We start from the raw sequence: 27,144 nt of genomic DNA on the forward strand, positions 1-27,144 counted from the left end.
ATCGAGCCCCACATCGGGCTCTCTGCTCAGTGGGGAACCTGCTTCTGCCTCTCTCTCCGCCTGCCTCTCTGCCTACTTGTGATCTCTGTCTGTCAAATAAATAAATAAATAAACAAATAAATAGAATACTGGGCCTCAAATTCCTATGCTCAGTAATGACACATGTCACTTTCACAGTCACACAGAGTCATGTCATGGTCATGGGACACTAATTTAACAGGCTTGAAAATGCAGGATTACACATAGAATGGTGAGTGACACTGCCACAAAGGTGACCTCATGACAAAGATGATGTCTCCTGTTACTTCACAAACCCTCATATGCCATTCTTATAGGAAGACCTTACAGATGGTGATCTGGAATGTCTCTCAGTTGAAGCTAAAAGTGCTTAACCAAGGTAGGTTTCTGTCAGCCCAGCATCTGTACATCTACAGAGTATCCTACAGTTGTGTTGGTAATACTGGGAATCATAATGAAATGCCAATTGAATATTACCCCCACCTTAAAAGACCACCAGAGACGTGAGTCAAAGCCAATCAGCAAGGGTCGTTTATTGCAGGTTCGAACCTGGACTTCTGCGGCGCTCGTTGCCGATAACGCCGAGAGGTCCAGAGCTGGGTTGGTGCAGGGTTTTTATAGACAGGTACAAACAAGTTTCGGGTGGGGCTGAGCTGACTGATTGACAGTTTGAACAGGCATACTTGGCGTCAGTGAATTGGGTCAGGGGACCCCGCGCGAAAGCAGACAAAGCAATCTTACAGAAGCAGAACTGGCCGGTTAACCCAAGCATGCGGAAAAAAAAAAAAGCACTACCAGGATATTGAAGGCCTGGTTACTTATCAAGTAAAGACAATTGGGAGTCTCCTGGTGGAATCTTACATTCCTGCTATCAAGCATCCTTGTTAGTGAGAATTAGGTTTAGAAGAAATTTAACTTTATTTACTTTTCCTTCTACCTCCGCCTCTTCAGTGTTTTATGGAGGGGAGGGTGACATTAGGGCTATTGATAAGGTAACTTCTTTGTTGTAAATCTCAAGGACATTTGGAAACCAAGGGAGACTCCTACCTTGCAGGACTGTGATCTCTGCAAATTAACTGTTTATTGTTTTATGGCAGTCAGGGGTGCCTGAGGAATGCTACACATAAGGAGGGGAGCGGGTGAAGGGGGGGGGTGCAAGGCGCCAGCTTTTGCTTTGTCCTCAGCCAGCCTCCTGTTCCTTCATTCCCCCCTGAACAACTTTGACCCTTAAATCTTTAAGGGGGTTGAAGGTGGAAGGTCTCATCTTCTATAACTTCTTCGTGCTAAATGGGGGCGTAGAGCTGTCCCTACCTACTGGGGTCGATATTGATCAGGGTAGGAATGTATAAGGGAGTTATGAAAGGTGGAGGCAGCTGAATCCAGCGCTGACAGTGAAGAGGCGTCCTCGCGTGCGATAAGGATCGTCTGTCGTGGTGTAGTCATTGTAGCAATGGAGTCTCGGCACCAAGTAGAGAAACATGGAACAAAGCAACATATTAAGGTTAATAAGGCGATAAGAATAAGAAGCCCGAAAAGGAGATTTGGCCATAGTCCTCCTCCAAGCCAGGAACTTAACCAATCACTAAAAGAGAGAGAGGGACCTTCTAGAGCCTTAATCTGGGCATATCCTTTATTAGTCCTGTGATATTTTTGTGATAGTCTGGGATATACACACAACATTCTGTCTTGATAATTGCACATGTGCCACCCTGGGCTGCTGTCAGGACATCTAAGGCCATCCTATTTTGTAGGACTGCCCTGCGTATGTGTGACACTTCGGTATTAAGTAGGGAGATGCCATTTAGTGAATCATTGAGTGCCTCTGTAGTATATTTATTAAGGGCTTCTACATGCCACATGACATCCTCTAGTCCCGCAGATGGAACAAAGATGGATGCTAAGTGATCATACCATTTACAAACAGATCGTGTCCATCTTTGTTTCAAGTTGGGGAGATTAGCTGGAGTTGTAATGGTTTCAGTAATATGCCCATGAATCCAGGCAAATCCTAAAGTACAGCGACCTATCCACCCTGGAGGAGGCCAGAGCCACAGGTTGGTTCCACATATTCAGTGGGTTTCGTTTGGAGCTGGCCATCTAATGCCAGGTCGCCTTACCCAGTCAGTAGCAAAACATTCAGTAGCCTGGAGTACTATTATTTGGGAACACATTTCTAGTGATAGCCATCCTTGATACTGTGTGTTATTTGCCCAAGTATCACTCGTATGATTCCTTTGTTCCCAGCATAAAACTGCCTTCTGACTGAGCTGTCCAATCGTGGGTGTAAGCCACAGATATGTATCCCAGATTTGATATATATCATCCTTAGTATAGCGATAAGGAGTGTTTCGTAACTTAGGCCCATATTTGATTGGGGAGTTATGGCTTGACAGCAATCCCCTTTCCTTTCAAATAGCTCCATGGGCATATAGTACCAGGAAAGCACATTTGGAGTCAGTATAAATGTTAATTCTTAGGCTTTGGCAATTGCAAAGTGCTAGTGAGCACTATGGCACACCTAGCTTATCTTATTTTTTCTATGAAAACTACACCGAGAGGTCCAGGTTCGAACCTGCAATAAACGACCCTTGCTGATTGGCTTTGACTCACGTCTCTGGTGGTCTTTTAAGGTGGGGGTAATATTCAATTGGCATTTCAATAACAAAAATGGCACTGTGGGAAATGGGCTAGTCATTTCTTTACTCAACAAGAAAGGCACATCATTTTCATGCCTGACTCTGTGTTAGGCGCTGGAGGCTCAGAGTAAATAAAACGGGGTCTATTCTTCCTTGAAAGTATCATGGGATTACGAAGAAACAAGGAAGGACTTGCAAAAAGCAGCCTGCTGATGTTACGCATTCTAAGCAAGCACCAAAAATTAATCCCATTCACAACACAACCCCAGACCAGGGACCTGCTCAATAAGAATTTGTGGGAAGGGGGCAGGGGATGGAATTAATGGCCACTTTAATGGCAACTTTTGAGGCTATTTCAAGGAATTGAAGTCTTTGACAAAAAGGGACAATCAAAGAGAAAAAAAATACTGGCAATTGGGTCATCATCAAATACCCAGTTATCTGGAATCATAAAACAGAGAAAACCTGCTTTGAATACTTGTTGCCAAGTTCACCTCCCTCAAAGGAGCACTTAAAAGGCCCCCCGTGTAGCCATACCCTCTTTCAGTTCCTACAGATGACCTCCTTGTGGGCCCTGCCAATCATCTCAGTCACCAATGTGTCTTCCTTAATCTGAGCTGTAACTTGATATGTCAGGAGTGTGAAGAATAATTATCCACTTGAGTATTACATAACTTCAGAAGTCTCTTGAGATGAAATGTATGCAAATGATAGTGTCTATTATTGGTCTGATAACCATTCTTTAATTCTAACTTAAAAGAGAAGAGATTTCCAGACATCGTGATGCATTTGATCCAATGAAACATTCAAATAACTTTATATCACTTGAGTGGTAATTTATCTTCTCTGCCTGGAGCAGCAAGAGGTTTCAGTTCAGTAATAATGAATTTATGTCATTTCTCTCAAGTTGGTTTCTTTCAGTTGGAGCACAGCTATTCAAATTGGTGCAGTCTTTTTAGCGTGGACTTGCTCTGGGCATGAAGCTGTTCAAAAGATCCCGAGATGAAGGTTGCCACCTACCCTGATAATTTTTGTGTCCAGGTTAGAAGTCACAGTTCACAAGAAAGGAAGCCAGTCTTTGATCAGGGATATGCAGCGAGAGAAAACAATGAGAGGGAGAAAGGAGAGACAAACAGGAGACCTGCTGGGACAGATGATGGGGGCCCTGAAAGGCACAAGCCATAGGTTGACAGGCCATGCTGTGCTTTCGGAAGATGGAACCCTCCCCGTTAAAGCCACCACCTAGGCATCTTCCACTCCTCATCACAGTCCCCTGGATATCTCTGCTCTTCCCTGACTTGCTTTCGATCACAATGGCTCCCAGAATCTGAGCCTCGATCAAAGCCAGTCCAGAGAAGGCTAGAGTCACGTGGCACCTGGTGAGATAATGCCTGTTTTATTTGAATATGGAGGAAACTGTGTTAATAAATGCCCGTGACATTTAATGATGTGGCTTTCATTTTGAACACATCATTGCTCGATATTGAATCCATCCATTTTGATAATAAACATCAGGGCCACAGAACTCTCGCTTTTCACCCGCAAATAAATAAATAATAGGGACTTGCTCTGTGTGCTGGGAATGAGGGAGAATTGCAACTCCCCTGCATGCGTTTGCATCTTATGAACTCTATTCAGCCGCATGGCCTCCCATTCGTCTCTCTGGAAATCCAATTTCCCTCTTGCATCTTCGTCTGCCAGTTTTCTAATTTTCACATCAAACTGCATATTACTCATTGTCAGGCTGGTTGTTCTGGAAGAATCGTTAGAGTCTTAAACCCTTTACAAGTATTTTCAATCTTGCCGCAGACGGTTGCCAGGCATCCTGTTTTCCAAAAGAGCGCTAACCACCCGCAAAGAGCTCAAAATTTCAAACATACATTCTCTTGGCCCAGGCCAGGGCCAGTGAGGATAATACTCTCTGAAAGTTAAATCCAAATTCTTTAATACAGCAAAACAGTGTACCACCCTGTGTACCACAGTGTACACCCCTCGCAGTGTACAAGGGAATGTGTGATTCGTTTTTCCATCCAGCACTTAGCACACAATAGACCTTTAATAAATCACTGATTTTAAAAAATGAATAACAACTAAATGAATGGTATGTTTTGTTTTGTTTTGTTTTGTTTTTTAAGATTTTATTCATTTATTTGACAGAGAGAGAGAGACACAGAGAGAGGAGGAGCACAAGCAGGGAGAGTGGGAGAGGGCAAGGAGAGGGAGAAGCAAGCTCCCCGCTGAGCAGGAAGCCTGGGCTCCATCCCAGGACCCCAGGATCATGACCTGAGCTGAAGGCAGATGCTTAACAGCTGAGCCACCCAGGGGCCCCTGGATGGTATGTTTTATACAAACGCACTTCTACAAGATTACATAGATATATGTTACACACATACCAAATCAAACTTTATTGCATCTAGTACAAGTTCATCTTTATCTAGTGTATTTATGCTAACAAAAATAAACTTTCTCTTTATTTTAAAAAATCACTAATTATACTTTAAATGGTAGCTTTAATTGATATAATTAATTTGTCATGAACTAATCCTCAACAACATACCAGATTGGACTCTCCCCAGATCTGTAGCTTCCAAATCTGTGCATTTGGTTCTAGGGTTCTGTTCATCCCATTTCCAAATTCTCAGGCTGATGGAAGGGTCTAACACATTTCCTTTTTAGGGCTGGGGTCCATCATGGAAAAAGATATCTCAGACTCACTGCAGCCAGAATAAAGAGGTTTGACTGGAAATCCGACTCCATGGAGGTCATTTGGATACTCTCATGGTCTCCAAATGTGTGCCATTGCTGCCACATTCAGAGGATGAGCAGGCACCCAGAGGAAACTGCCTTTCTAGAAACCCCGTTCCACGGACATCTCTCCTGTTCCTGGAAAATTCCTCCAGGCCAGGTATAAGCACTAATGAACCAGATAAAATGTTGACTTTTCCTTACAGTTTTCCAGGAAATGAACTATGAAACAAGTGCTTTCTTCCTTAACAGAATCAAACCTCAAAAACCTGAGGTTCATAACAGGTAAATGCAATTCCTGACCCTGAATGCTATGCTGGAGGGGGGAAAAACACTACAAAGGAAATCCACTGATGTCCTGATATGAACTAAAGTTGAAATTTGTTATGAAAAGAGAAAATCCTAATTCTTAGGAAGACTGTCCATGTACATATACTATTCTAATTCCCAGAGCTTTGATACATATTGACTAAATAGATTTAGCCCAAGGGCCACAGTATGCTGACCCCTGAACCAGATAATTGGGTGTATGGGATCTGGCTTTCTCCCATTCAGTTGGGGTCCCCTGGAGGGAAGTGTCCCTGCTGAGCACCTGCGGCAGACTTCACCTGTAATCCCTGCCACTCTGGAACTCCCGCAGCACTATCCATCCATAGTGATCGACATCAGTAATCTCCACTCCCTTCAGGAGTAATCACAGTGGGAAGTCCTCTAGTTCACAGCCTTCTGCAAGTCAGCCTAGAAAACGCAGATGACAATCTCTACATTCATGTGGGAGACAGAAAGGAATATCATTACACATGCCAGTCAGGAAAGGAAAGGGGGTAAGTTGCCCCTCCATGCACACACAGGAGAAGCCTGCTCCTCAGAAATCACAATCCAAAACTGTACCATGAATGTTTTGCTTACTTAAAGAAACAAAGAAAAAAAAAAGTAAGTTTCTACTTGGGTCCATTGTCCTATCTGAAAATGACCGTAGAAGAAAGGTACCACATCAAGAAATGGAGAGTAAGAGAAACAGTGGAGATGGGTAAGGATGGGAAGTAGGGTAGGGAGAGAACAAACCCAGCTGAAGTTAAAATGCCTTTTGCTTCTGCAAAGTCGTCACTGGATTGTTGCCCTCGCGTGCCCCTGCTGGTACCTTGATGCTCACAGTCATCTGGCTTCTGCCCTGTCTCATTACACTTCCTGCACTGTGTTATGGGTTCCCATGGAGAAAACAATGCACCTGCCCCTCCACAAGCTGTCAGAAGTCCCCAGAGAGGGGCAAAGAGTTGGAGCTCAGCCAAACCCCTTGGCTAACAGAGAGCCTCCACCTGCCACCGTCCAGCTGTCTATCCTGTCCCAGAGCACAGAGCACATCCTTAAGCTAATGGTGCTGGCCCAGAGCCCCAGGACCTCTGCTTCTTGAGAGTCAATTTTATTTGGAAGATAATGAATCCCCAGGCAATGCAAAGAAGCAAACAAGCAAGCAAAGAAATAAAAAGGTTGGAGCATCTAGTGTGGCTGAATTTGGGGTGGTGCTGGGGTAGGTGAAACCATCCAGGTGGAGGTTAGACACTTGGCAGTTCCCTCTGATCACATCCTCTCACTCACTCTTGCCTTTGTCTTTTGGATTCCACGCAGGAGAATTGAAAGAGCACCTACTGTGGGCTTGGCAGACACAGGGGTGAATAGGACAGGTGCGGCCCTCCCTTGTGGAGCCTATCTTCAGTGTGGGATCTAAACAGCAAACAAGCAGTGCATCAGACAGAGCCGTGGTTCCCAAACTGAGTGAACATCTCGGGGGCTTGTTATAGTCCAGGTTTCAGGGTCAATGCAGAGTGTCTGATTCAGGAGGTGTGAGGGCGGCCTGAGAATCTGCATTTCTAAAAAATGTCCAGGTTTTGTGAATGCTGCCTGAGGACCAGACTTTAAGAACCACACATTATAGCATGACCAGTGTCATGCAGGTGAAAGTACAGGGTGTGATGGGAGCATGTAAAGAAGCATCCTATCCAGGCTCAGTCAAGGAAAGCATCAGTGGGCATAAGCCAGGTAAAATGTGCTCCAGGCAGAGAGAAAAGCCATGCAAAAGAATAACTGGAGTCTTGAAGGGAAGCTAAAATCCATTCACTGTGGCTGTCATGCAAGGCCATCCAGGGCCACGGTGAGAACCATGTTAAGGAAGCAGTATCTTCTTTGGATTTACCCGCATACCTAGTGGAAGCACATTGTAAAACTAGGAAAAGTAAACGTCCATTTCTGTGTAAGCACAGAGGTTTCGTTGGAAATAAATAGATAAATAAATAAATAATTAAAATAAAACAAAAACTCTCTGACTTCAGGCATTGTGCCTATTTCCTTCCTGAGATTCAAAATGTGGCACCAAATTGCTCTCCCTTTTAAAATGAGACAGACTACTGTTTCCCTTCTAACAAACAGAATGTAATGTTACACCATTTTTGAGGTTGGATCCCAAAAAGGATAGCTTCTTCCTAGGTTTCTCTTTCTCTTGAATCACTCACTACAAAGGAAGCCAACTGCCATATTGTAAGGACCCCATGCAACCTGTAGAGAGGCCCCATCTCGAGAAACTGAGGCCTCCCACACGCAGCCATCTCCAACTTGCTAATGACATGCGTGGCCACCTTGGAGGTGATCCTCTAGTTCCAGTCGAACCTTCAGATGATAGCTGCCCTGACTGACAGCTTGACTACAAGCTCATGGAAGATTCAAGTCAGCACCAAGATCCCCCCCAAATCCTGATCCATGCAACTGTAAGGATAATAAATGTTTACTGCCACTTTAAGTCCCTAAGTTTTAGAGTAACATGCAACAATAGATAAACTAATAAAGATAACTCTTGTAGTTATATCAAAAAATATCAAGACTCTAGAAATAAATCTAACAAAACATGTCTAAGAACACTGCAAGGAAAATTAAAATCATTAAGAGATATTAAAACATCTAAGTGAACGGAAAGAAGTACATCACATTCATAAATATGAAGACAACTGTCAAGATGTTGATTCCTCTCAAATTTGTCCATAGATTTCATACAGTTCCAGTTAAGCCCAGCAATGTTTATCACAGAGCTTGATAAGCTGACTATAATGTTTATATGGAAGATTAAGGCCCAAGAGTCATCAGAACCTTTTTGAAGAAGCAAAACAAAGAAAGAGCCTTCTCCCAGCATCTATCAAGACTGAATAGGTACCTGGCTTAAAGCCAGTATGATCTGAGAGCATCTCAAGGATTCAGCCAGGAATTCCATGCTTTGTCTACAGGATGTGAATCTGAAAGGACCTAGGCTTGTGGCTGGTGGCAGCCATTTTATGACTCTAAGAACCTGACTGAGAATGCCCTCAACAGAGGAAAATGGGGGCCCAAAAATGAGGGAAAAAAGCAGTCAGTTAAAACTGCTCCTAAAGCAGTTCTACCTCTAGATTTTCAGTTATATAAATGAAAAATTCCCTTTTGGTTTTGGAAGCTTAGATTGTCTTCTAGCAGTTCCAACTGGTAATATTCTGACTGATAGTCTCACCCACTTGTCTACTTGTCCTGAAATTCTACCGTTCCTTAGCATTGCTAAGGCAGCCATCTTCAAACAACTGTCCGTGGGCCACATCTGGCCCATGGTCTATTTCTGTAGATATAGCTGCGTTGGAACACAGCCATCCTCATTTATTCACACACTGCATGGTGCTTGCATGCTAAAATGGCAGAGTCGAGCACTTGCAACAGTTCACACGGCCCACAAGGTCTCTAATCTTTACTACCTGGTCATTCTGAAGTCCTGCTCAATACATTACATGAGAATCATCCTGCCTATTTAAATTTACTCTTCCTAGTCCCATATTCTGAAGAGCTTGAGAGGACTTTAAAATATGGGAAAAGAAAGGTTTCCTGAGGGTGACTGTGGAAACATCTCTCGTAATCTTTTCAAATGAGTGTCTGTTCCTGTGGACTAATTCAAAAGTTGTCCTTCCTCTTGATGAAGTTCTAGAACCTAGGTGAGGTTTGGTGGGCTGAGGTCTGGAGCCGATGACCAAGAAAGAATTCTTGAGACATCTTTGGTGCAAAATGGTGGTTTATTAAAGCACAGGGACAGGACCCGTGGGCAGGAAGAGCTGCTGCCCTGGGTTGTGAGGGATGGCAGGTTATATGGCCTGCAGTTGGGGGAAGGTGAGGGGAAGGAAGGTTTCAATGGAGTTTTCATATGCTAAAGATGGCCTACAAGGTGCCAGGATGTCCCAGGCCTACCCGAGGCCTTGCCCTTAAGGCTGGATCAATGTTGTCTTTAGACCAGCCATTAACATTAAGATAGTTGGGAGACTTTTTGGTGGGATGTCTTTGTTAGTGAGATTTAGGACATTTTTAAGCCAAGGGAGACTCCTGTCTAGCAGGATTGTGAGCTCTGCAAGTTAACTATTTGCTTATTGTTCATGGCAGTCAGGGCAGCCTGAGGGATGCTACACATATGACTGAGGGGGAGCAGATGGAGAGGGGGGTGCAAGGCGCAGCTTTTGCTTTGTCTTCAGCCAGCCTCGTGCTCCCTCATCACTCTCAGGCTGGTCTTCTTTAGAAGATCACTCATCCCCCATTCATCCTCTACTGCCTGCTCGTCCCCTGCCCCAGCATCCTTTCCACCCGCCCCCCACACACACTTTTCCTAATTGGGAGCTACTGCTCATTTCCCCAGAGTCTAATGACTGTGGAACAGTGAAGGTCACTAACAGGGCTGAGAAAGCAATTTATCAGCCTTACCGTCCATCCCACTGAGAATTCCCCAGAGCGGTGGAGGAGGCAGATCCATACATTGTGTGGCTCAGGGATGACCAGACAGAGCTTCAAGATCAAATAGCTTGTTCTCATCCTTTGAGGCAGAACCACTTCGAGGAGGCCAGCTTCCTGGGTCAGTGAGATCCTGAGGTGCCCACATCTGCCCAGTGTATAAATGATGTGTGCTGAGGAAACGCCCACGGCTAAAGATGCCTTCCCTTTTCCAGGGCAGAGGCAGCTACGCACCCCAACCATTGCTCCCTCATCTACCATCCAGCACAGGCTTTTAAATCTGACAGTACCAGGGAATTTCATATTCTCAAGATGGACTTTTATGCAGAGAAAAGGATATTCAAAAGTTACTTATGTTTTTGTGAAATAATATTAAATTTATTCAAGTAAATTGAACCTAATCCTTCCTTAGGCTTTTATGTTCAACTTATAAACTTTATTATTTTATATATAATTCCAGAAAATCTGACAATCACCTTTAGGGGCCTTTGGTTAAACCCGACCCCATTTATAAACTTAATTAAGCATAATTTTAAATAGCAATTATATATTTAGTATATTCTATTCTATTCTATTTTGTTAAATTATTTTTTATTTTTGTTAAAATAACTCATGCACATAAATTCACAAATAGTACAAATATGCTTGTAACAAAAAAATGATTCCCTTGACCCCCCACCCTCAAACCCCCTCTGCTTTTCCAGAGATCAGCTACTCTTCTTCTTTTTTTTTTTTTTTTAAGAAATTTTATTTACTTGACACAGAAAGAGAGAGAGAAAGAGACTATAGTCAGGGGGAGTGGGAGTGGGAGTTCCCTGAAGAGCAGGGAACCCGATGCGGGACTAGATCCCAGGACCCTGAAATCATGACCTGAGCTGAAGGCAGACGCTTTAACCGACTGAGATACCCAGGCGCCCCTATTTTTTTTTCTTTTTAAGATCAACTACTCTTGACCCCTTCAGCCATTTCTTTTGGAATATTCGCCTCTCCATACATCTAAATATATATATCTATATACTGCTAACTTTTGGTAGTGCAATTTGACCCATTTCTCCTGATCTACAGTAACAGTTGAGGACTTGGCTTTCTCATGCCACCTTCCCCTTTGCTTCTCCAGACCACTGTTTCACTACAGTGCTATCAAGATCTTTGTTTGAAGTAATTCTCAGTGGTCACATTATTTGTCTATGTAAACATTATTCTAAGCTGAGCTTTGTAGGGCATTACAATTGTTTTATTTCTTATTTTTTGCTTTCCCTGAACTTCACAATTGCTTGCCTTTTTAAAAAACTGCTTAGTTTTTTGTTTGTACATTTTGCTAATTCTACCATAATTTCTACAAATATCTCAATACTGTATTTCATAAATTTTATCATGTCAGGTCTAACACTGACTTACTGCCTTTTTTTCCCCCTTTGAAAACTCCCTCCCAGATAATTTCATTCTCCTTCAACCTGGGTTGGTTTAGGTCTGCCACATAGTACCACCCATGACTTCTCTTCATCCCAGAAATCCCCTTTGTCTTCTCATGGGTAGGAAGCCTGTTTCCTGGAACTCAAGTCTTCCTGCTTCTTGAAAGAAACAGGATCTCATGTCTTGAATCTCATGTCTCCCTCTATCCCCTATTCCGCTGGAGTACATCCTTTATTAGTTTAGCAGATTTAGAAAGAGGGTATGCTGGCCAGTGATGTGCTGATGTCAATTTGTCTACTGCTTGGATCTTAGGGGATATCCTTCCTGCATGGTGTTCCTAGCATCTCCCTTCACTGCCATCCTGATGATTCCCTCCACTGTGTCTTGTGCTGGACCACAGTTTCTGTTCTGTACAAGTTATTATATGTTATTTATTATATAGAACACTTCAGAATTATTTCTTCCTATTTAAATCCTAATCATCCTCAAATGTCCAACATTCTAATACAGAGCTGAGTGATCTACTTTCTTACCCTAAATGAAAATCAGAATATAGGACCTTGTTTTCTGATGTGGTGGACTAATTCCCTTACTTCAATGATCACGCACATCCTCCACTAGCTTCCTAAGAATGTGTGCTTAGGAACTAAAATGTGTAGATATTTCTGTGCCTGAAAATATCTCCTTTCTTTCTTCACATTTAATTTTGGTTAATCTTGATAGAAAATTCTAAGTTGGAAATTATTTTGAAGTCATTGTTTAGTTGTCTTCTAGCTTCTATTATAGATGTTGCAAAGTTTCATTCCACTTCAGTTATTAATTCTTACTATTATTTCTTGAAACCCTATTTTTTTAATTTCTAGTAGCTATGTAGCTGTACAATTCTGATAATCTATAGTGTTGTAACTCCATGTAGATTATTTTCATTGATCCTGCTGGGAACCTGATGAGCCCTTTTAATTCAGAAACTCCTATCTACAGATCTGGGAAATTTTCTTAATCATATTTTTCATGATTAATTCAGCTGTTTTTCTTCTCATTTCTTTCCTTCTAGAAATTTTTTTTATTTGGATGTTGGTTGTCCTATTGTTTTCCCCTTCCCCATTATTTTGTTTATCACCTTCATTTCCTAATCCTTTTTTAAAAATATTTTATTTATTTATTTGACAGACAGAGATCACAAGTAGGCAGAGAGAGACAGGCAGAGAGAGAGGAGGAAACAGGCTCCCCACTGAGCAGAGAGCCCGATGCGGGGCCCGATCCCAGGACCTCGAGATCATGACCCGAGCCGAAGGCAGAGGCTTAACCCACTGAGCCACTCAGGCACCCCTCCTAATCCTTTTGATTTCTTTCATTAGTGCTATCAAGTTTTTCATTTCCAAGAGCTCTCTTTTTTATTCCCTTGTTCTTTTTTCATGGATGCAGTATCTGTGCTTTTCTCTGATTATTGTAACAATTATGTTTTTGTAAGTTTTTTATCCCTGTGTCTCTGCACCATCCCACTGGCTGGTTTCTTTGTGTTGGTCTCTCTTTTTCATATTAGAGCCATTTCTCAGTTGTCTGGCAAACCCTTTCTGTCTATTCATGTCTGAAAGTGAGTAGAGAGCAGATTGAAGTCCTGAGCATATGGGTGAGGACCTGTCGACTCTGAGTTTCCCTTAGGTGGGTTTGTGTGGGCCACACATCAAAAATCTCTGATGCCACCATCCCAAGGTCTTTATTCTTGGATTGGTCAGATTTCCCAGAGTATACACTTCGATTGGGGAGAGGCTTAGCTCTCAGTGGTTCTTGGAGTTGAGTGGGAGAGAAAGACTGTGGTGGGGTTGGGGAGGTGTGGGGTGCTGTGGGGGTCATGTGCATATATTCATTTACTCTTTTTTCAGTACACTCATGCTGTCACCCCCAGCTTGGTGTTCTCCAATCCAGAGTCCCTCTGATTCTTCTTAGAGTAGAAAACTCTGTGTGTATTGTGCCAGGGAAAGGCATTTACCTGGAGGCTTGTGATCCCTGACTACTTTCAACCAAGGCTTCTTTTTTGGCCACTACCCCCCACCTTCCTCTCCAGTTTCAGCTCTAAGTCTTTTGAGGATTCTGTGGATTAGATCAGGATATTCTTGGCTTTTTTTCATTTCAGGCTTAAGATTCAGATTTCTAGCTTATGCTAAGTAAACTAACAGTCATCTGTCTGCTTTTCAGCTTCCAAAATTTATTGCCATTGTTCCCTGCTTTTTCTCCCCATCCTTGTGGGCTTCTATTGAAAACAAACAAACAAACAAACAATAATAAAAAAACCTTTGCTATAGTTTTATTAGGACTTCAGAAGAGAAGAAGATATATGGGGTGTTAGATCCACCATCATTACCATCCTGTAGCCTTTTTAAGTATACCAATTGTCTGATTTAGTTTATAAAACTAAGTGCTTAACCCTTGCAAAGCTATCAAATTAAGTCTTAATTTTTACATGTTGCAATATTATTTATAAAATAACTTCAACTTAAAATCATAAATTTAAATAAGTTAACTGAAATATACATATTAAATTAGAATTACCAGACAGGTCTTTATTCTAATAGGTTAGATTATTTTTAAATTTTGTAAATAATAAAATTTTCACAGATCCCTTAATGCAAAAATATTAATAATGTATATTTAGTTTTCTTTAAAAATTCTATTGTTAATTATATATCTGAAGTTAAAAGATGCTCATTTTATAATTCCAAACAATTTTGGGATTATCTTCTCAAGTACTTTCAGAGTTGGCCTTTTTTTTTTTTTTTTTTTGCTGTGATTCATTAACTACAGAAGAGGTTCCTTGTGAGATGACAACTGAATTTTTTTTTAAGCTTTTATTTATTTATTTGACAGGGAGAGAGATCACAAGCAGGCAGAAAGGCAGGCGGGTAGGGGGGGAGCAGGTTCCCCACCTAACAGAGAGGCTGATGCAGGGCTTGATCCTAGGACCCTGAGATCATGACCTGAGCTGAAGGTAGAGACTCAACCCACTGAGCCACCCAGGCGCCCCGACAACTGAATTTTTGCCACAGCATTGATGGGACACATAGATTCCCATGCGTCTCTGGCAGGGATCATTTCTCAATTCTTTCATCTCCTTGGACAAAATTTGCCATATCTATCATGTTTGTTTTTTTTTTTTTTGCATTTCTTTGGTTTTTAAAAGATTTAAATTGTTTTTATGTGTAACCCTAAACACCTTTGAACTGGAGGAAATCCTACAGTCTTTTTGTCTTTGCACAATTAGGGCTAAGCCTCTTCTAGGGAGCAAAATGACCTCCAATTACCCTTTTGATCCCCTCATTGGTAGCAGCTTGTTATTCTGTGAACATAATTAAAGGCAAAAACTAGAGGAGCTAAGGCAAAAATGAAGATTCAATATAAAACAGTGTCCGAAAACATGTGATCTCTGTCTCATCCTTTCACGTGTAACCCCAGGGGGCTTTATTACCAAATGTAAAATGTGCTTAGAGGGGTGTGAATCCACCAGGCTTCCCACTGGAGGATTGAGGAAACACAGGAAGGGAGTTAAATGCCTGTCTAATTGTCAGGCTGTGACTCAGCATAGACCAAATGCACTAACGGAGCCAAAAAGAGAGAAAATGGGCATTACCCCTGATGTCATCTTCATGGAAGCCCCACAGAAGCTCAATGGAAAATAGTTTTATGAAGGGTCAAAGGTGGTCCGTGATGAGCAAAGTTGGCTGTCAAGGCTGATTTTGAACACTGAGAATGTGCTAGTTATGTTTGCTAGAAGATTGAGACCCCAGTGGGACACTGATACCAACTTTTATACGTACTGCAGAAAAAAAAAAAAAAAGATCTGGCAAAACTAGCTTTAGTCTCTCTATGACAAGGCAATTTATGGAGTTGGTCAAAGTTATGACTATGAAACAATCAAAGCCACAAACAATTCCATGGAGGGAATCCGATTCTGAGTTAACAGTTTGTCTACTGATGTCCACTCCTCTTCTAATGACCCAACGACTGCCTCAGTACCTTTAATGTATGTTTTCTCCATGTAGTGCTTTTTTTTTCTCATAATTTTGGTTTATCCCAATTTCAGTTGGTTAATGATCCCCCCATGTCTTGTGAGATGCATACTTTCAGTCGCAGATCTTTTCCATTTCAACTTCCTAAGGGCAAAAACCTCACTGCCCTTGCTCTTTTCTGTCAGAGCAGAGTCTCTAGGACCACATAAAATCATGGGCCACTGTTTTTAGCCAAGGTTCTATCTGCCTCCACTCCTGGTCCAGTAAGCTGTCACTGGCATGAAAACATGGTACTGAGTTAAAGCATGGTATTAATGTAGGGCTGTTTCTTCTAGAAAAATGGAAGGATATGATAGAAGGATATGAATGGAAGGAATGATGGCTATTTCTGATCACATGGCTTGGAGGCCAAGGAAGGAAAAAAGCCTGACCTCTCTCCTTTTCATCAAGAAAAGCATTCATAAGACTGAAAGATAAGATCTGTAGGAGTGTCTGTAGGTGAACCAGAAACAAAGAAACAAAGATTTTCTTTATCTGCTTTTACTCATGCCTAGGGAGAAACATTTAGGGTTCAAGGCTTGGAAAGAGATATCTTTTGGATTTGAAGATATTTGGCTAATCAGAGGTTTTGCCCAGTGACATTTCTCCTCCTCGTTGCTGCTCTCATGTTTAAGGGCTTGGGATATTTTCTAGTTAGAATGACTCTGGAAATCCTATAGGTGCCAGGCTGGACCCGAGGTCAGGAAGAGGGAGCTTCCTGCTTAAGGCTTGTTCTAATTTTAAAGGAGAAAGAAGGAGCAATGCCTCCGGGTTTCTCTCTAAATTAATTTCACTGAGCTTCCCATGGTGGGATGTTGCAGGATTCAGGCCAGAAGTGTTGTCAGAATTAACAATTAAAATATTTTCTGGTGGGCTCTCTGGAAAGCCAGTAGGTGAACCATGAAGTACATTGTTGTGATTGACGTGCACATGAGTTTTGACCAAGATAACTATCACCATAAATCTATGAGTAGCAAATCACCCTTTGCTGTTTGAGCTCAAGGATGGCATAATGAGATTAGAATGTGTGCCCCCCAAGTCTCTGGGCCAAGGCAAAAGAGTGCTCCTGGTGCTGGCACTTGGTCCAAGGTGGGCATGTCGGGCTTTTGGTAAGCTCACTGCAGCTTTTCTTCCCTCCAGCAGATCCTAGTGCTCTCACTGATTGCTCCCAGGGCCTCATTGTTCTTTTACATAGATTTCCTCTAATACAAGGCCAGTGGAGAATAAAGGAGAGGGTCCCTCCCTTCTCTTCCTGCCCACTTTCCAGGCCATTTTCCTGCTATAATCCACAAGAACACAAATAGAGTTACAAAAGCCTTAAAATACTTAAAGTCCTATTAATGATGGATCTTCATTAAGAAGCCACTGACCTGGCTTCCCTTTATTAATTCACCACATTGCACTGTCTTGGGCATCAGTCCAGCCCAGTTATTCCCTCTCACTGGCCATCAGGGAAAGACAACTGCATTTGAACATAGACCAGTTTGTTCTTCAAGGCTTAGAGACTTTATTTACATCTCAATGATCTCTCCCCAAGAAGAATAAAAACAATAATAATTAAAAGGAGGAGAGAGTATTATTTACTGAGGCAGCTGCTGTGCCAAGCTTTGATGTACATATTTTATTTAATCCTCATAATGGCCCAATAAACTAGATAGTATCTCCATTTTAAAAAGACACAGAGATGGTAATAAGTTTGCCCAAGGTTACTCAACAAGTATAGAGGCAGAATTCAACCTCAGGTTTATCTAACTCCAAAATAATTGCATCTTTATAAAAATAATATATTCTTATTAAAATATCCTTGTCCTAAGGAAAGGATGAAGAAGACAGTGAAAAATTACATGTAATTTCATTGGTCAGATATAATCACTATCTATTCTTTTTAATTCCTATGCAACCACATAGACAAATATTAGTTCATATATCAAAAAATTTTTGAGCATCTCTGAGGTCCTGTTGTAGGTCCTGTTCTACATGCTGGGGTATGCAAAGTCTCCCTCCTGAAGGAGCTTATGTTCTACGGGGGGAATCAGAAAATAAATAAATATATGAATAAATTTATGCTTTAATATATGCTAGACATATGCTATATACAGCTATGCAGGTTGTGCACTGAGACTTCCAGGGGTACAAATCACACTGCAGCTAATGTGAATGACCTTCATAGAAGCTGGACACAACTCCTATACTATACACAGTAGATAATAATGGGAGACAGGAATGTTCTGGGCATCATCAAGGAAGAGCAAAGAGGCTGCCGTAGGTGGAAAGTAGTGATCCAGAGGGAAAGGGTGGGAATAAAGGTCAGATCCCAGGGCCTTTGGGCATGGTTAGGGCTTGGGGTTTTATTTTGTCTGTTGGAAGCCACAGAGAGTTGTAAGCAGGGATGGAGGTCTTAAAAGGACAGTTCTGGCTGCTTTGTAGAGAAAACAGGCATTGAGACCAGATAGAACTAGAAAGACAATGATATGGGTAGCAGAGACCCAGTGAAAGCTGCGTAGTGATGAGAAGCAGCCAGATTCAGGAAGTTTTAAGATGTTGCTGGCAGAGCAGATTTTTGGATAGTACCATCAAGATTTGCTGATACTTTGTTGTGAAATGTGAGAGAAACATGGGAGTCAAGATGACCTAAATGGGTAGAGGGGGAGCTTTAGGAGTTGTGGGCACTATTGGGCATATGAAGTGGGGAAAGCCACAAGTTCCACTTGGAAGAACCAAGTTTCAGATGTCTATTAAGCATGCAAGCAGATATATGTTGAAACTGGAGTTATCATTCTGAAATTGACAGTGTGTATATGATGTTTAAAACCATACACCTGAATGAAATTCCCTATAGAGAGTACAGAAAAAAGGAAAATTAAAAAGTAAGGACAATTGGGAGAATCTGAAAAATCATTTAAGAGGCCACAGAAGTAAGGGGAAAGCCATCAGGGTCTCCTGTCCCAGAAAGCAAGTAAGAAAAGTGTTATAAGCCGGTATGATCAGCTGTAACAGGCTGCTGAAAGGTTAAGTGGGATGAGCTTGATTGACAAAGTAACACCAAATAGTTTTGGTGGAACAATAGGAGAACAACATGATCTGAGTGAACTTAAGAAAGAGTGAGTGGAAGGAAGTAGAGGCAAATATAAACCACTGTTTCAAAAAGTTTTGCAATGAGAGGAAGCAGAGAGAAGACAAGGTAGGATCTGGGGAAGTCAAGAAAGGTTGTAGATTTTATTTTAGCTTTTGGATGAGTAATAGTATGGTAGGTTTTTGAGGTGATGTTTATAATCCAGTAGAGGGAAGGGATAATAATGAAGGAAAGGAGATAACAACTGGACCTATGCCCCGGATGATGAATGAATAGAATTTTGTGCACAAGCAGAGAGATAGGTCTTTGCTAGAATAATGGACATTTATTAATTATAATAGAAGAGAACATACAGAAATTTGTAATAGGCTGAAATTTGTAATTGGCTGTATTATAATGATACTACTTTACAAATAAACTTAGATCAGTACCATGGACTTACCATATTTCAGAGAATGCCTCTTCCATTATTTATTTATTTTTAAAATTTATTTGACAGGCAGAGATCACAAGTAGGCAGAGAGGCAGGCAGAGAGAGAGAGAGAGAGTGTGAAGCAGGCTCCCTGCTGAACAGCGAACCCAATGCGGGACTCAATCCCAGGACCCCAGATCATGACCTGAGCCATAGGCAGCGGCTTAACCCACTGAGCCACCTAGGCACCACCCATAATTCATTTTATCAATCCCCTCTTCTTGGACATGTACGTTGTTTCCAATTTTTCACTGTTAGAAACTATGACGTGCCTCCTTATCTCCAGTACTCTGTGTGCTGACTGCAGGCCACCCCAAGTCAGTTCTCAATGTGTAGCATCCCTGCCCAGGCACAATCCCACCTCTGAGACTGGAACTCTGCTCTACATTCAAGATCCAGTGCATGGGTGGCAAGAATCACTTGGTCCCCTACTAATCTTGTCATTTCCATCACCCTCAGCTTCCACCAGCCAGAGGGATGTGCCTGTTCTGTGGCAGGTAGGACACAGGAGAGTTGAAACAGACACTGCTTCTCTCCCCTCTGGAATTCACAAATGCTAAAAATTTGGAAAGTGCCATGAGGCCATAGCCTCTAGCCCCAGAAGTTTTGAAAACATTTTTAGGCCTAGTTGTATTAAATATTTTCCTTTAAGAAACTGAGTTTTAGAGATGGAATATGTGAAGGCAGGGAAAATCTAATAGCTTGCTCTGAATTTCTCAGCAAAGCAAAAAGACAAGCTAAGAATTCCTCTCTGGCCTGTCTGACTCCACGCATACCCCTCTCCTCCCTTTTCACTGCATGTGTCTCACAATCTCCCTCTCCCTGCCCCCATCACTAGTCCTTCCTAGGCTTCCCCAGACATAACAGCAAAGCAACCTCCCTCCTGGGATCCAACTCCACTCTGAGCCAAAGCCTCAGGGACTCTTTCAAGTCAAGGCCAGAGCCCTTCCAGGTTTATCTCCAATCTTTCCTTCATAAGCTCTGTGAAGCTACACAGGCCACTTCCTAGTCCCCTAATATACTCTCCAATTTCCTGTCTCCTTTCCTTTCTTCATGTCTTTCTTGGTTCCATCTGCTGGGATCCTACACATTCTTTAAGGCCTGATTCATTTGTCACTTCCTCCAAGAAGGTCTTTTCAGTGTCATTAGCCTTCCCCACCTCAGAACTCCTAGAGCACTATATCTGTTCTTGTCTTATGAGCCGTAACACTTACCATCCCGTTTGGTGGTTGTTTTTCATATATCTTATCTCTTCTTCCACCAGACTAGAAACTCACAGAAGGAAGGGATCATAGCTCAATCACCTAAGTAACTCTTATACACCTGTCCAATATCAGGCACAAAATAAGTCCTTGTCATAGGTTTTAAGGATGGATGAATGGGTGAATGAATTCCCTACCTATTTCTGGCTTGATAACTTTTTTGATTAATGTATTTTGTTTTACTTAAATTCTAGAACCTGTCCTTACTGGTATGGTTATACAGAGCTATCCCTAAGTGCCTGGAAATTCTTCATACAATGTCCCTCTTCCATTTCTGTTGCTGTTAGCAGCCCTTTTCCTCCAGCCCACCCTCATCCTATCCTCTTAACGTTCTGACTCTAGGTGTCCCATAATTATCTCACTCAAGCATTCCTGGCTGAGAAGTCAGATAATAGGTACTTAAAATATAGTCTTTGCCAGGGGGATCTGAATTTTAATAGGACACTCCAAAGGCAGAAAGTATATATGTTTCTAGTAATGAAATTTTAGACACCATGATGAAGATGGGGAGAAAGCCTGTCTAACTGCCTGCTTCCTGGCTGGTAAGAGTGGCCCTGTGGCCAGACTCCCTGTGAGGGAGTAGGAATTAACATGAGGAGACCACATCACTGCCTCCCACCCCTATCTTGACCCAGGAAATGAGGGCAGAACATCTCAGAGCTAATGTCTCTGCAGATAGATACCTTTGGCCATGCCACAGACCTCAGCTGGCATCACCTTAGAGCTGCAGAGGTCACAGCCCCCAAAAGCAGTACCCTCAAGAGTTAAAGAACACTAGCTTGGCTCAGTCCCTGCTCTAACTGGATATCTAGAAGCCAAGAGCAGGGTTAGAGACCATTTCCAGAGACCTAGTAGATAGGGCAGGCAGATACCCATCTGCCTTCTGGACCCTGTCCCCAGAAGTAGGACCTCAAAGGGTCCTTCCTAGTTGAGTTTCCTGAGCTTGAGAGTGGGTAGGAAAAACAATGCTAGGAAACATGAGTTGCCCCTATCCTTAGCAACTGAGCCCCAGACTATCTCCTGGGACGAAGTACCCCTTGCCTGAGTCAGCCTGGTCTTCCCTAGCATCACACTCTGGCAGTCAGGGTCAATCTTCTGAGCACCTGCTCTGCACTGATCTTTGGGTTCAGTAAGGCTTTAGGGCCTTCTTCACTTCAAGAAGGGCAGTAACTGCTAATGAACAGAATGCATGGGGCTGGATTCTAAATCTGATTCCATCGTTACTAGCTATGTGACCTTGAAAAAAATGTCCAAATTTCACTAGCCTTCACTTGCTATAAAATTATCGTAAAACAGTACTTACTTCACTGACTTAAGATAAGAAATGTAAGGCACCCAGTACAGTGCCTGGATTTATAAAAGGAGTTCAAGTAATGTCAGCAGCTGTTAAGGAAATTACAGTCTGGCTCTGGGGACATTGAAAATGATACTTAGGCAACAGACACAGGAGAGAGAAGTGACATTCTTAACACTCATATAAAACCACTAACATCTCACTTTTGGATCTGTACACCTACCATTGTCCGTGAGAGCAGACACCAGCCACTGATGACTGCTATTCTTTTGTCCTGGAATTTAAGACCCTCCAAAGCAAGTTCTGATCTTGCCTTCAGTCTTCATCTTTCAACGGTCTTCCAACAACAGACACCTGGCCACACCTAACCACTCCCCCACTGTTATCTATCCTATCCCTGAGTTCTTGGCTGTCAATGTTGCCACTAGCTCCAACGTCCTCCACATCAATCAAGCCTAAATCCTAAAGCCACCTCCTACAGGAAGTCTCTCCAACTTCCTATGTGGAATACAACTTGTCTTCCTTTTAGCTTCTACAGCACATTTAAGGTTAGTGAATCCAGAAGGCTCCCTATTTTGTCAAGATTTCTTTTGAAGAATAAGCATATCAAAGACCTAACAAATTTTCTACCGAGATTAGAATACTCCGAATATAATGATACACTGACAAGGGACACAGGACACAATGAAGCCTCCCCTGCTTAGTCATCAGACTCTGGGCCACATGCTTTGTTCCAACAGCAGGCGCAAGCCTTCAATGACTACTTCCAAGCTACCTATGGCTTTTCTTGTTCCTTCCCAATCCTTGGGGGAAGCAGAGATCCTTCTATCTAAACCTTAGATCACTTTCTTTGCTGGCAGCCCGGATATATCCCGGCTGTCGTCACACCCACCAGATGCTCCTCTCACTTTCCTGCTTTACTTTTCTGTCTGTAAAGCGGCTCCCAATACCTGCTTCATTTGCTGTCCATACCAGTCTCCATGCTTCTCAGATATTTTAAACATATTCCTCTGTCTTTGATATTTAGTCAACCCCAGAACCAGACATCCTTGGGCACCGCTCAGATCAAGCCCTGCATCCAGGCTACGTTCACCCCTGCAAAGCTCTCTGCCTTGGGCATTTGTCAAAGGAAGCACAGGCAACTTATCTCGATTGCTCCAGTGGCAGCATTATTGAGAGCCTTATCCCTACATCACTGCGTATCTCCTATAAGAGCCCACATGAGATATTTCTTTATAATTTACTGCTAAGAAAAGCTCTTCCGTCTTCCCTGAGGAACTTTCCATAATTCTCTCTGATCATAAAGATTATGTAACAGTTCATGCCCCAGTTTTGGTTTTTAGCTACCAGGAGCTTGGCAGCAGATTTGAGGCCCTGCTGAAGGAACTTGGCTTTCTGTACAATTCCAGGGCTCCTTCCTCTAGGGTTACCTCTTGATGTCTAGAATGGTTCAGCCTGTTCTGCTTGAGTTCTTTGATTATTTTACTTTGAGCTTCCTTGGGTGCAGGTTCCATCTGTTCTCTCCATCACTGGCAGGTTTTTAACCATCCTAATAGAATGGTACCCCACACAAAGTTTTCCCATCTTCTCTACCTCTTTGCTCCTGGACCTTTTTTGTTCTTAAGTTCTGTTCTTCTGGAAGGCAGTGTTGGAGTTCTAGTATTTCAGATAAAAATAAAAAGAGAGAATTGTAAAGTTAGTTGCCTTTCCTCCTTTTAAAAGAAAAATCAGTTTTATTTTTATCAAATGTATACCTGACCAGAGTTTAGAGGCAATAGGTCTGCCTGTTGTTTAAAAATAAATAAATAAAAATAAAGCCAGCAATTATCTACTTCATTATTCTTTCCCCAAAGGCAATAATATTTACCTCTTTTAATGGATTCTTTTGGTATTCTTTTAGATAATGTGCTTATAGATTATTTATACCATTTGTATTATGGTATTTCTTTGGTTTTTATTTCTAGGTATTGGCTTGCCACTGAGGAAGATGAGGATATAAATCTCACTGGCCACCACCACTACTACCAGCTCTCAGAAACCAACAGAAAATTTTGTGCCCCCCCACCTCGGCTATTCCAAGTCCTATTGTGATTTTAATTAGATCGATTTCAGTTACATTATTATGATTATAAAAGCGTAGCTGAGCCATGTAATACACAAAAATTACTTTTCCTTTCCAGCACAACTTTTTATTTTTCCTGAATTTAATATATGTATTGTTTTACATTTGCTTGCTTTTTATGTACTTCATACTAATTCAACCCAAATCTGCCCTCCAGTTGTGTATCTCTCCTCAATACCTTCAAGCACCTTAAGGATCCTATTGTTTTCATCTTCTGAATGAAACCTCTCCCAGGGTCTTTTGAGCTGCTCGAATCTAGATAATCTTATCTCAAGATCTATGTAGCAGCAGTAGAAAGCCATAATAGCAAAGGGAAGAAACTGATATTTGAACCTTATAAGAGCCATTGTGGAAGGGTCAGCCAAAGAGAATCATGGTATTAGCTGGAAGACAGCTTCTGACCAACTTAGGTCCAGCATAATTCTCTCTGATTTCTGATAGAGAGGAAGCATGGGGAATAAAAATTATCCCCTCAGTTTCTTCCTGCTGATCCCTTGCCAGCATCTCTAGTGGTCAAACCCACTTATAAATCCCCCAGCAAGCGAGCCCAGGTAATGTAGTATGGTATTGTAGATCAGTTTCCTGGGGCACCAAGAACAGATGGAGAATAGAACTGAAGAAGTAAACCAAGAATATCTAGCAAGCCATATCTTTCTATTTTGGTTTACTCTGTTATTTTGGTAGAGCCCATTCTCCAGTAACTTGATGAGAAACGGCACATGACAGATAAATTAGTTAGGTGTTTATAAATCTTGAAAATACCTTTTTGTCTCAAGCTAAATTAATAGTTTGGCTGGATACAGAATTCAAGGTTGAAAATAATTTTGCCTCTCTATTCTCTTGTCCTCTAGATTTCATCATTGTCAAGAAGTTTCCTGCCAGTCTAAAAGTTTATTCTTTATGGAAAATCTGGAAGCTTTAGGGTGCCTGGGCGGCTCAGTCCATTAAGTGTCTGCCTCCAGCTAAGTTCATGATCCCAGGGTGCTGGGATTGACCCCATGTTGGGCTTCCTGCTCATTGGGGAGTCTGCTTCTCTCTTTCCTTCTGCCCTCCCTGACACTTGTGTGCCCATGCTCTCTCTCTCAAATAAATAAGTAAAATCTTTTTTTAAAAAGTCTGGAAGCTTGCATGAACTCTTAGTTTTTCTACCTGCATTCTTAAATTCCAAAATGATGACTTTTGTATGGCTCTTTTTTCATTACTGAAGACTGAACTTAGTTGATCTTTACCCTTTAGAACCTCTCCTCTAAGTTTGGGGCAATTTCTTGAATTATTCCCTTCATGATTTCTTCACTGTTTTCTCTTTCTGGAACCCCAATAATTTGTATCTTTAACCTCCAGGACTAGTTCATTATCTTTTTGTTTGCCTTTTCTTTTAGCTTTTACATTGTTTTGGTTTTTAGAGATTCACTTAACTTTATACCAATTTTCAAGTACTCATAGATTCTCTGAATGTTTCTTTTTGTAGTGTCGTGTTCTTGTTTTCCTGAAGCTCTTAATAGTAGGTAGGTTTAAGGGGAGGGGGGAGTTGTTTGTTTTCAAGTTTCTCTAAGTGCAATTAATTTTCTCAAACTAGTTTTCTTGTTTGTTTTGTCTTGTCTATGATTTTCATATTAGATGCTCTAATGATCCCTCACACACATACAGGTGAGATAGAAGCTCCATGCACCTCAAAAGGAATTGGCAACTCTGGACTTTCCTGTTGGGTAAATGTCTTGGTCATTTTGTCAGAGACTTTTACATTGTCAGAATCTTCAGATGTTTTCTTCTGGGCTAGATTCCATTCTCCTGCTTATAGACTATAAGCTTAGTTGCCAGTACATTGAAAACTAAGTAAGGGAAGAAAGCAGAGTCTCAGTTAATCTGTGATCCTTCATTTAATATTCTTGTTTCCAACATGGTTCTACTCTCAGTTGTGCCTATCATTCTCTAGCCCAGTTCTCTGTCTTATATTTTGCAGAGATCATACCTTCAATCTTCTCTTGGGGCAAAAAATGCAGTCCTCCTGATACAAGGGATTGGAATAATCTTTGAACAATTTTCCCATTTCCAGTTCTGTTTTCACCTCCACTTCCAGACAAATGGAATCACTAATTCTGAAGCCTTTGGGGGAAAATGCTGGGGTGTCCACTGCATTGTTTCTTCATTTGTATTTAAATAATCTTTCAACAAGTGTTTTTATTTTCAACCCTACCCTCATGCCCATTTTTAGATGTATATGAAATCACTAATTCCTGAGCCTTGCAGGGACAGGAAGGTTCTGTATGTTTAAGTGGCATTATTCCATGGCTTTCTGCCACTGTCAGTTTAGGATTCAACTTCCTCAAGTCTATCAAATCTTTTTCCATCCTATGGCTATCTAGCTTTCATTTTTTAAAACACCATCTTCTCTAGGTCTTTGTATTTTTATATTATTAAAAATCATTTTATTATAACTTTACTAAGTAAGCTTAAGAATAGGGAAGAGAATAAATGCATGTACTCATTTCTCCCATCTTCATCTGGGAATCAAGCAGCTATTTCCCCAATCCAACCCTCTACCCCACACCCTGACCCTCAACTTTATTGTGGTATAACTGACAACGAAAATTGTAAGATAATTAAAATGTCCATCCTGTGATTTGATTTACATATGTATTGTGAGTGGATCCTTACCATTTACTTAATTAACTCATCCATCACCGCACATATTTATCTTTCTATTTTTTGTTTTTTGGTTGAGGACATTTAAGTTCTGTTCTCAACGAATTTCCATGATTTAACACATTTTTAGAATTATGATCATCACATTTTATATTAGATCCTCAAAACTTATTCATTTTGTAGCTAAAGTTTTTAACCTTTTAACCAACCTTTCCCTATTTCCCCCACACCCAAGCTATCACTCTGTTTCTAGGCGTTTTACTCTTTTTAAAAATTTATTTCACATTTAAGTGATACCATGCAGTATCTACCTGGTTTATTTCACTACCTAGTTTATTTCTCTACCTGGTTTATTTCACTTAGAGTAATGGCTTTCAGTTTCATCTATGTTGTTGCAAATGGCAAACATTTCTTCTTTCTCGTGGATAAATAATATTCCATTGTATATACATTGCACATATTCAACTATTGATGGAAACTTAGGTTGTTTCCATATCTTGGCTGGTAATTGCTTTTTGTTGATAGGGCCAAATAAACATAGTGTAAAGAATTTAAATAAATGTGTCTTGCTTGTGTCTTGCTTGTGCACTTTTTGTACATGGGGCAGAATGAGAGGAGGTAACATACAGTGGTATTTGTTTCATAAG

At 41.4% G+C, this 27,144-nt stretch overlaps 1 protein-coding gene across 1 annotated transcript in view; it reads right to left on the reverse strand.

Moving 5' to 3' along the window:
- Nucleotides 1-526: 526 nt before the first annotated feature.
- Nucleotides 527-27,144, reverse strand: part of KDM4C (lysine demethylase 4C) — a 521,081-nt gene continuing 494,463 nt past the window's right edge. Inside the window, exon 23 of the mRNA XM_059142108.1 lies at nucleotides 527-6,137. Coding sequence (XP_058998091.1) covers nucleotides 6,111-6,137 — 27 coding nt within the window. The 3' untranslated portion in view covers nucleotides 527-6,110. The remainder of the gene's footprint in view (nucleotides 6,138-27,144) is intronic.

Source organism: Mustela lutreola, chromosome 12, assembly GCF_030435805.1.
Source record: "Mustela lutreola isolate mMusLut2 chromosome 12, mMusLut2.pri, whole genome shotgun sequence".
Classification (NCBI taxonomy): Eukaryota; Metazoa; Chordata; class Mammalia; order Carnivora; family Mustelidae; genus Mustela; species Mustela lutreola.